Consider the following 12024-nt stretch of genomic DNA (forward strand, 5'->3'; position numbering starts at 1 on the left):
TAATACTATCACATAATAATAATAATATCACAATAATATTATAATTTATAATAATATTACATTATTATATTATACGTTATAAATATTGTATTCTACGATCATACGAGTGTTATATGTATACCTACTAATACTGTGTAATAATTTTTATTTGTAGGCACCGATGATATCGAAGAGATCTCCGTTCGACAACCATCACGGCGATCACGTGTTAGGATTTTGTTGTAAAACATTATATTAAATATTATAACAGCTGTTGTATTGGATAGACGTATTTTTACCAGCTTCCAGCACTGCACGTACTTATAACTCGCTATCTGCAGCATACACAGAGGAATGAAAACATGGAAATTCATTTCGACGTGGTCGTTTTATTTTTAACTTTTGTTATATTATTATATAATTAGGTATGTTGTACAACTATATTGTCTTTAAAAAAATAATAAATTAATTAAAAAACAGTAACAAATGAGAAAAAAAAATGATATGTACAAAATATTTTTAAACAATAAGTAAGTATATATATCGCCATCATACATAAATATTATAATACACCAATAATTATGTAAGAATGAAAAAACAAAAATCTAAGGAGTCTAATTCAATATAATATAATAATAATAAATAATTAGTAGAATATCTTACTCAGTGCGTGCGAGTTTTGGACTTTTTTTAAAAACATTTTTTTTTATCGGTTCTGCTGAAAATCGTAATGAATGAAACGTCGCGTGTTGTGCGACCCGAATCCAATGCACAAAGTCGTCGTCGACTACGGCTGCAGCACAGCAGTTTACGTGCTTATTAAAAAATATATAATATTTTTATTATATATGACGTATACACTATAAGTGTATTTACTTATTACGCGTCTAACATTCATAAAAAATCTGATAACTTGTAAAATGTAAAGAATATAATTTTAAACTCGCTCCGAGTACTAATATTATTGATATTATGCTCTTCGTATAATATAATAATAATAGTAATAATAATAATAATAATAACGTATAATATTATTATACTATACTTTATAGAAACGAACAAAAATCTCTTTTTCTAACACATAATAACATCGTATTATATCAAATTGATTTGACTGTACACGGCCATCCCGTCTCTTAGCTATCACACTTGCTGTTCTGATGGGTGGCCGCAGTATTGCTGTTGCTAGTTTCGTTCAGATTCTTCGCTCTCGGGTTTCTGAAGCATAACGAAAAATCATATTACTAGGCGAAATTGACAACCTATTTTTGTTGAGTATAGTATAGTAAACGCGACGAACGCGCTTGTATAATATATTATATACGTCGTCTATTGTTTTATTTGATGGCCTGAAGTAATGTTTAAGTCATAAACACTAAATTTTAGGTTAGATCTGTTTCAAGCTGCCTAACTTTTTAAAAATCATATAAAAGATTTTGATATTTTAAGGGTATATGTTATTTTTTGTGTGTTTTTGATCAGTTTTTCCTTTTAGAGCAGAAACAAGTAGGTATCTTAAGGTTTCAAAATATTTAGATTAATTTTAAGCTTGAATCTAATCACACCATTCTACAGTATCTTTTACTTATAAGTTATAAGTAACAACTAACAACTATAGTAATATTATATACATAAAATAATATTGTAATAATTACTATACAACATACAGTCATGTGAGAATTGTTTTTGGTAAACATTAGCTCAACCACATCAACCTACCATATTTACCTACTATAGTGTTACACTACAAATACACAATAAAAATTTATCCTTAATAACAAACTATATGGTCTCCACTAGGAATCGTTTTTCGTATGCACTGATCCATCATAGAATTCAAATTTAATACATCCATTACAGTGATCTAATCAATGACGAGATATACTCGACACCTACAATTGACAGCACAGACAGTTCACCTTTTTTTCGTTTTTAGTTATCTGAGAACTTATTTGATCGTAAAACAATGTGTACAGTTTAATTACCTAGTTCATTAGGTATCATTTTTTTTTCTGTATCTAATACACAGTTTTGTGATGATTTAACATATTTTTTTCCACAACAGAAATTGCAAGTCTGACATTTTATTTGTGTGCGTTTTATGTTAACTTCAAGATAATTATTTAAAACAAATCTACATTGTATAAATATGTCTGAATTGTTGGAAAATATTTTGATATGTGCACAAAATATTATCATTACTATTGTCTATATTCGAATAGAATTCATAAATTGATTAATCGAAAAAAGTAGAAAATACTGGTATCCTAAAGGCTCGGTGTTTCTAACTGATTGAATGAACACGATCCGTAATGGTATAATATAACCTCGTTAGACGATTGTCGATTTCAATAAAAATATAAAAAAGGACCTACAACTTTTTATTATATGGCTTCTATGTTATATTAGCCACATCGATATTATAAGTATAGTACTGCAGTTGTCGTCGCTTACTGTTTGTCTGCAAACCACCGTTGGCTGAACAATTTGTTGCTTGTCAAGTTGAACTCCTTCAGCTGTTTGATGTCTTCAAACCGGGTCCTGCCACCGTTCCAGACGTTGTGGTCGTTTTTCAACCGATGACCTGTATATTGGCATGTTAAACAGACGTTTTTTTATTACGTTCGAATCGGCTGCGCATTGGGTCGGACGCGAATAAAATAATATATAATATTTATCGATGGACGGATTATTACCGTTGTTCCCTCCTGGGTCGTGAGACTTGCCGTTGTTGGTGTTCAACGAGTAATTGTGATTCAACCTGCCCGAATACGGCGTGAACCCGTTCAACACAGATTGCACTCTGGTTTTGCTGTCCAACCTATACGGACGAAAATTAAAACGTCAAAAACCTCAGAATCCCTGTCGTCGCCACTGCAGCTGTGTGCGGACACTCACCCGTCTCTGCTCAGTGACAAGAGTTCCGATTGCAAAGGCGGTGGGTATGGTACTTCTTCGATGTCTCCTTCGTCACTGCCTTGACTTTTCTTGTCCTTGGATTCCTCGGCACCATTTCCGGGCTCCCGGCACGTTTCGGACTGTAAATTTGGATTCGACGCGCCGTCCGGATGTCTCAGGCTCGATATATTTTTACTGCTGAAATCGAACAGATAATCATGCATATTATTGGGGTGTTACCTAAAAGGCCGTTTTGGCAAAATGTGATTATTAATGTGACACTCACACGTGTTTGAAAGAGTGAAAACGGCTGAGCGTGTGCAGTTCTCCGTAGTGCATCCATAGGTTGCTTGTCAAGTCGTCGGTGCTCGTCAAATTTATTCGACAGTTATGACAAAATTGACTATTATCGTTCTGAAATATAAAAATCAATAAACTGTAAAAAAACCGTTCACATTTGCACTTCAGTGCGTATTATATGTGTGCATAGAATTACGGAGCTGTCCATTTAACAAAAAATATTCATTATTTCAGAAAACCATAACGATTTTTAAAATATTTCTATTACCTCATTGTAAGTCGTTATAAAACAACATGTTTTGGGAAAAAATATTCAACTACCTACTCAAACTATTCAAAGTTTAGAAGAATGGAATAGTGGACTAATGTTTAGGCGGATACTTCTCAAGTCCAGTATACCTCTATCAAAACTCATCAAAATGTTGAACACTTATGAATATCAAATCTTTAAATTGCTCATCGTTAAGTAGTTCGAAAAATATTCTACTTTGAAATAATTAATTCAAAATAAGCATGTTATCATTAAACATTTTGACCTTAAAAAATTAATATTATTATTAGAAAAGTATTGTTTTTAAACAAACAATACCTACTCAAGATTATGTAAGAAAAAATATTTTCTAAATCGTTAATAGTCTTTGAATTAATTAGAGCGTCTTACTTTAAATAATTTATTACCCGGTGTGCGATATACGGGCGTACTTACCAACAAGTAAGCGGGTTCACTGGCGATGCTGTTATTGTCAAAATCGTTTGACTGATGGGTAAAATCGTGATTCATGGACGGGCTTTCCGTGGTGCCGTTTTTGAAAACGTCCGACAACGAGGCGGATTGCATGCGAGAAGGTAACGTGGACGAGTGGTTGAAATTGTTAGGAACGTGTTTGGGGACGCCGACCTTGCCGTTGTACAGCTCGTGTAATCGAGACAGTTGTTCGTATCGAAATTGGTCTGATGCGATTACAGAATATTAATATTAGAACAATTTAAACACACTCATAAATAATCGATATTGTTTAATTAAGTTTAAAATTTGCGCTTACCTTTCGACGATTTTTGTTCGTGTTGCGGAGTCGACTGAAGTCTGTGATGGTTGAATTGTCTGAAAGAATTGCCACTCGGTCTCGAAAACACTCTATCGAGATCGTTGGCGACCGACAGTGAGTCTAAAAAAAAATAATCATTAATTGTCAAAATATTGACTAGAAACGTGGGTAGGGGATGTAAAATTACAAGCGCACATACCCGTAAATGTAGAGACCACAGTCATATTTTCTTGACTGAGTATTCTCAACGGATGTTCTTCCTGATCGACTTCCGGCAACGGATTTTCCAGTTCTCCCATACAGAACGCGATGTCCTCTTCCGTCACCTAACACACACGAACGATTTAGTAAACACAATAATTAAATAACGTCGAATTATGCATGTCGCTTATAGTTTTCAGGTACCTGTAAGCAACTGTCTTGAGTCGGGACGGGTTCGTCGAGTTCTTCGACTTCGACGATTTCTAGTTCGATTTCCTCATCTTCTTCGTTGTATTCGTCAGAATTTGATCCACGAAGTCGCTCAATGGACACTACTAAAAACACAATTGAAGTTTTTGAATTAATATAATATACTGAATAAGATTAACATTGCTCTTAAAGACGTCTTAATAAGGAGTACACCTAACAATTAATATGATTAAAAAGATAAGGTAAGTCAAATATGGTAATTTGTTTAAAAAAAAAAAATGACGAATAAATATAATATTATATGGAGCTACCTTTATACACAACAATACAATACATATAATATGTTACCTCTGCTGACTTGGTGGCTGTTTTCGATTATCGATCTGGTGGCCACGGACATCTTATCGCACTTGGGCTCGTCGTCGCCGTTTTCTTCTTGACCGCTGGCCCGCCCTCGAGGGCCCAGCTCATCCGTCTTAAACGTCGTGTACTCTTTCGTCTCAGCCGCGCGGTGCCTGTTCTGCTTGTCCGTCACCTGGTACACCTGGTGTTCGACCCATTTTTTGATCATGTTCTTCTTGTGGTAGTCCATGAACCCGTACACGTTGGCGTGCTGGCTACCGGCCCCGTGCATCGGGCCGTCTATCCACGTCTCGCCGGCCGTTTTCCCGTCGTCGTTTTTCGACATCAACAGCGCCCGGGCTCCGTGTGCGCGGCTCTTGGATATCCGCGGTCCGTCGATCCACCTCTCCTCGGGCCGTTCTTTTCGCACCGAAGACGTCCGCGGATTCCGGACCGGTGACGACCGTGCGCTGCACACGCCGTTGGGTTTGGCGGCCGCCTTGGCCGCGGGTGCTCGGGCCGCGGCGCTGATCGGCACGGACCGTTGTGGCGAAGACGGCGTCGACTTGCTCTGGCCGGGTTCCCGGAGCAATTTGTTCAGCGGGTGACAGCGGTTCTCCACCGCCGACAGGCTGGGTATGTGGACGGGAGGGTGTTCGCCGTCAGTCTCCTCGCTGGGCCCGACGTAGATCACCGTGTCGGCTGACTGTTCGCTGCTCGAAGGTTCGACTTCGCTAGACCCGACGCCGTTCTGAATTTTCGGATCGGTATCTCCGGAAGTCCCGCAGCCGCTGGCCACGCCGACAAACTAAAAAACCAAGATTTCCGACGTCAGTATATAAGAGGTAGCTCAGTAGCGATGCATGTCAATTCGTAAAAAAAATTAATCCAATTTCATTCGTATTAATATTAAATTATGCGTAGGAAAGTACCTTAAACCGCCGTCTGCGCATTCGATGTATCCGGGAAGCCAGCTGCACGGCGGACAAAGTTTCCGTGTACTGTTGAGCGGCGGGCGAAACGTGAGCGACCATTGCCGCGTGGCACGTCAACGAGTTCAAACACTCTTTCAATAGTTGAGTGAGTTTTTGTTCTCTATAATAAACACGAAACGAAACAAAAATAAATATTTTATTCGTTAACTGTATTCCGGTATAGGTAGCTTATATTCTAGGTGGGTTTATGCACAATAAAAATGTCTCGACCCTTTAAAGTTTAAGGTAAGGCCCAGTGTTTCTGATTTAGAACGAACACATATAAAAGCCCGTATATATGAAATAAACGCACTATATGAGGGTTTATCCGGAGGGGAAATCTTGCCTTGGATTTCACTCTAATAGCCTAATATCTTAGCGAAACTTTCGTCACCCCGCCGACCTTAAATAATATGAAACCACCACGTGACGTACGCCTTTTATTATTATCGAACTGCCGTCCACCCTCGGAGGCAATATCTCACTTATATTAGGATTTTGGGATATAATATATTATATCTTCGGGGACGATGTTTTGTTATTATATTTTTGTCTCCCACGTATTATATACAGGCTAAGCTTCCAGCCAGAAAGTTATGATTTTAAATATAATATAATAGACGCGCGTAAAACCTTGCGATTTTTGGATTGTATCACAAACCTGTGTGGTAGATGTTTTTGACCGTTAAATATGGCCAGCAGTACGTTTCCCAAACCGGAAAGTGTCAATCCGCCGGAAGACTTGCTTCTTTCACAACTGCCTAAATCCAAAAGATGCAACCGACTTCGACCTCCAGCAACTATTTATTAATAAATGTATTTTAAAATAACAATTTAAATATTAAATACATGTTTAAAAAAGACACAAACCACCAAATTTAATATAAATATTATATTTAGACATGCCTTTGAAATATAATTCAGTTTTATGTATTTTGTTTTAATATGTATATAGTTTTCTTCATCCCAAAACCATAACGAAAAAAAGAAATTAGATTTTTTATACATTGTAGATACCCATGTATAAGTATCATCGCAATTTTGAATGAAATAACTTTTTAAGAACTTGACCAAAACAAAAGTAAACACAAAACAGATTTAATATTATGTTATTTAATTTAAAAATAGTTTTCATGAAAAAAGTTGGTGGATTTTTGCCGTATATAAAAGTACGTAGTAAATTTTTTTTAACATACAAAAATAATTTTTAACTTTTAAATAATCATTTTAAACATGATTTCGTTATTCGTTGTAATATCATATTGGTATAGGTTCTATATTTCAATTATTATGTCAGTCACAAAAAAATCTTTTAAAGACTGTATTTATACGTATAACACTACTGTAAAACCACAAATTGATAATGATTTTTAAAAAAACCTAACAGATCTGTACATCAGATTCGTATTTATGTTTTTTTTTTAAATTACATAACGATTTCTTGAAAAAAATATTATTCATAATTTCATCATTACCTGCAGATGAACCAGTCGGTACGGTATATTGGTAAACGTTTAACGTGTACAACATGTGCGATTCTGGCGAGGAATTCCGCACGTTGAGCGCCACGTCCAAATAGTACGCTGCTTTTTCAATGGTCTGCGCTCGCAGCTCGCTGTAGTGTTGCATCGGCGTGCCCAACACGGGGTCTTCTCCCCTTAAGTACACCCCGGGGCCCGGCAAATTGTCTTCGCCGTCTGTAAATTTTATTATTTTATTTTAACATTTATTCAGTCACGAGCGAAACGTGGGTGGTAGAGCATTATATTATGTAGTGTATGATATAATAATAAGAAGAAATATCCGATATGAATGTCTCTCCCCAATTATTATTATTGTGTTGTAAACTCGTATGAATCACGAACCCCGGACGCGTACACAGTCACGTACGGTGTATTACCATATTCGCATTCCGTCGAAAAAAGTTTAAAGATATTATGGAAGACGTATAACATATGTACTATATTCTCGCTAATATACATTAAAATATAATACACACACACATACGCACTAACACACACACTCGTGTTGTAGGTGTGTGTCCTTGCACGTATATAAATAGATACATAAATCGTACGTAAATTCACTGTATACAATTTTGGGGGTTTATTTAATAATGAACATTCATAAAATATTCGTAAACTATACAATGAAAATGGGTTTTTACTTTTGTACATTTGTGAATAATTATACTATAATGTGTATAAAATATTATTTTATCGATTTAGTTATTTCATGAAATGGAAATAGGTATTGAGTACTGACTGCAGTGTTATTGAAATATTATATAATATGCAATAGATTAAAAATGATTATAAATTGTTTGATTAGGTGTTTTATTAAGTAAACGAGGTCATAATAATAAATGTATTCAAAAATTTCAAATTCATATCACCTAGGTAAAATATTTTGAAATTGGTTCTTACGATGTTATCCAGAATTTAAAAAAATAATATGAAATTAAATCTCCAATTTTCCCCGTGTTAGCTATTTGGTCTTCTTATTTAAGTATTAATATTTATGACGTGCAAAAAAAAAAAACATTAAATAATTAATTTTTATGCTTTTATTTCATTTTTAATTAAACGGTGGATAGCTTTATGTTATAGAAATTTAAATATTAATTAGATTTTGATAGGGTTCATTTTATTATAGTGCTCGCATAACTTATTTACACGTTATTATACCGTTTTATTAGTAGGCACAATGTACCTACCGCTGTGAAATAAAATATAAAAATGTTGTCACTTTTGTATACAGTCGCTTTAATAATAGTGTAAGTAAACAGTGGAATAATTAAAAAAAAAGGCATTTCCTTGACTCTATATAATATTATATTTGTCTTGGGGTAAAAAATAACGAGGCAGGCTAAGGGTCGAAAACTATATTATGATATACACGTTATATTATTATTATTATTATTATTATTATCATATTGAAATGGGCGCCTCCGCTGCCTCGGCCTAATCAAAAGTCGCTCTCCGCTGCTGGTAAATAGAGTTTCGTTATTATTATTATTATTATCATATTGAAATGGGCGCCTCCGCTGCCTCGGCCTAATCAAAAGTCGCTCTCCGCTGCTGGTAAATAGAGTTTCGAGATTTGATGTCGTCACCGCCGTTTATTATTACATTACATAATAATAATAAAATATCATATGACGTGTTATACATATGTATAGGTAGGAAGGTATTATGGTAGTGCTGAGCGAGTTTCAGCAGCTTTTTGGTACACGTGCTTAATGAAAACAATGCGAAAATATTATCTCGTTAGCGGAACATTAATGGGCCGAGCGTGTAAGTTCCCACGGGCAAAAAGAGCACAATCTATGTGGTGGAGGGAGAGGTGAACCTCCCCGATGCAGCAGCAGCAGAAACGGTTAGTGATGGCTAGACGAACACAAAAAAACTCGAGACCGCAAAACGTCATATTATTGTTTTTAAATTGCTTATTAAAAAAACGCACCTATACATATTTTATTTTTATGAGTATCTTTCAAGAGGACGTATAGTACCATCATAATAATACGTCGTGTTGTTTTCGTCTGACTAGTTACTAATGATGCATAACTACTATTATGGAAAATTCTATACATTCTAAGTAATCTCCAGTTTAGCTACTCTACTGTTCTTTTTAAATTGTTTTTTATATCATAGTGAATTGACATCACTGATGGTTGTCTGATAATCAAATTTTAAGAATATTAATCCCCCCCCCTAGGCGTGCAGTGATGACTGAGCAAACCAAGGCCCAAGCCCGAGCCAATTTTGCTCATCACTACGAGATTAGATGTTTTCTTTTTTATTTCAATTTTAAAGAAAGTTTTGTGAATATTTTAAAGTTTATAAATAAAAAATTAATATGTCAAAAAAAAACGTATGTGCTGCCTTAACAAGATTCTTACCTTTAAAGTTGATTGCAGATCAAATTACTGTAATATTTAATATGGTCATATTAAAATGAATCGTTATCTGAATGTACCTACAATTTGTTGTACCCATAATATGTTAACCGTTATAGTTAGACCTCGACAATACAATGGTCTAATACTAATGACCGTTTCAACCACTGATTAAGACATACACACATACCTAGTTTTATTAAAATATGGAAAAATAAACATCACAATTACGTTTTATTTAAAAAGACTCTAAATATTGGGGACGAGAGACTGTGTCCCCTTCACCATCCTCTCACCATTCGAAGACGACTCTGTCACTACGTATATCATCATAATATTATCATAACGGTCCACATTGTATGCGGCAGAGGTGACTCGCGAAAAGGAGGATTTTTCGGAGGGCCTTTGGAACACGTCGGTGCCCATAATATTATTATTATACACCGGCGTAGCAGCAGCTGCAGCGGGTTCGCGTTAAATCAAGATTAATACACGCCGTTCGGTCACGTCGAGTCTGTCTGCCGCGTAGGCTCACGAACGCGGAAACTTTTTAATAAAAACGTCTCGTCCGCGCCGCGTTCGCATTCGTCGCCGTCGCATTCGTAGTCGTCGTCGCCGCCGCCGCCGCCGCCGCCGCCGCGACGTCTGTCGACGCGACAAAGTAGGATTATTATTTATTATTTATAATCCTCTCGCCCGCGACCGGACGCTTTTCGTCGTGTACCACCCCCCCCCCCACACATACTATTACGCGCCAGTGTTTTTGTCGTTGTCGTTATTATTATCATGCGCTCCTCCGTGCGAGGTGCTCGCAAACAGCATCTGTCGTGTGCGCGAGTATAATATTATTATGATATATTATGCGACGACGGTCGGCGGCGGCTTGACGATGTGTGTCTCGTGGACGTGGAGATGACGACGAAGGGGGGCAATGGCGTCGAGCGCGGGGTGCAGACGCTAATCAAAAGCGATGGACCGCCGACACGTACCTACCTGCCTACCCGCACCTATATCATATATTATATTTTAAGACGTACGCGGAGAAACTCGGTTAAAAGTCCTCCCGGGCGGGCTGCTGTCTGAATATTATGCGCTCGTATGCGGTGCGTGAGAGGAGTGCGTACATAGAAACTTTCAGATTTTGCCCACACGCCAGACGGTCGCGTATAAAATATAATATATAAGTACACCTATGTACATACATACGCTTCACACGTGGGCGGCGGCGCCTTCGTCAATATCTCATTAAGGGTTGTGCGCGTGTGTGCTGCACAGGGTAGCCATCGAGCCTTTCCGTTTTTCCGCGTCCGTCCGGCTAGTACCTATGGGAAAACACTTCGACGGTGCAGGCCCACCCTGTATACACACCACCCCCTCCCCCCGCGGGGATAACCCATATTATTATAATACACACGCTATACAATATGCGGACTACGTACGTTGCACCATATGAAACCGATCGAGACTTTCCACGAGTTTGACGCACACACGCCGCATGTATAATTCATCAATACCTACGCGATGATACGTATCTCGCACGAGCGTATTATTATTATTATTATTATTATTATTATTATTATTATTATTATTATATTATACGAACGGCCGCCGCTCGCGCGTGAGAAGTCTGCCGCCGTCGTCACTGCACATCACACGCTTATTTTGCCTACCCGCATGTACATTGCACATGATAACGCAATAATACACAACCGTTGGTTCTGCAGCACCTCAACGATAATTATTATTCGCGCGGTCTGACGACAGGCTGCAGCACGACCCCGCGACAACCGGTTCGCGCAAGAGTTCTTATAATAATATTATCCAGCTCGCGTGCATTAATAATTATAGAGAGACGATTTTTAAGTTTGTACATTTTACGATATAATACTATTATAGTGATTGACTATATGCGACTCGGCACCGGTAAAAAAAAGGGGTTTACCCATCACATCATAGTTCTTAGAAGGCAAAAATACGATATATTTTGCATGTTTGCAGAGCAAAAAATTAAAAAATGTTTAGCTTGTTCTATATTATGCTTAACAATATTTTATTCTACGTATTAGTTAATTGTCTACGAGAAAATCAAGTTATTATTCATTTCCCGAGTCTGAATTTTTTTCGTCTTTGTAGAAAAAAATAATTCAGGTACTATAAAAATAATAATATAAAT

The 12024-nt window shown here is 36.8% G+C and overlaps 1 protein-coding gene across 1 annotated transcript; it reads right to left on the reverse strand.

Moving 5' to 3' along the window:
• Positions 1–533: 533 nt before the first annotated feature.
• On the reverse strand, positions 534–7666 carry LOC111033615 (kinesin-like protein CG14535). The gene is made up of 13 exons (XM_022314421.1): positions 7426–7666; positions 6612–6750; positions 5909–6071; positions 4983–5784; positions 4629–4759; positions 4423–4549; positions 4221–4343; positions 3884–4128; positions 3164–3291; positions 2878–3075; positions 2676–2800; positions 2434–2563; positions 534–1197 (listed from the first exon to the last, which is right to left on the reverse strand). The coding sequence occupies exons 1-13, from the start codon at positions 7577–7579 to the stop codon at positions 1116–1118; spliced, it is 2547 nt and encodes an 848-aa protein (XP_022170113.1). The 5' UTR covers positions 7580–7666; the 3' UTR covers positions 534–1115.
• Positions 7667–12024: the final 4358 nt, after the last annotated feature.

Source organism: Myzus persicae, unplaced genomic scaffold (genome assembly GCF_001856785.1).
Source record: "Myzus persicae strain clone G006 unplaced genomic scaffold, MPER_G0061.0, whole genome shotgun sequence".
Classification (NCBI taxonomy): Eukaryota; Metazoa; Arthropoda; class Insecta; order Hemiptera; family Aphididae; genus Myzus; species Myzus persicae.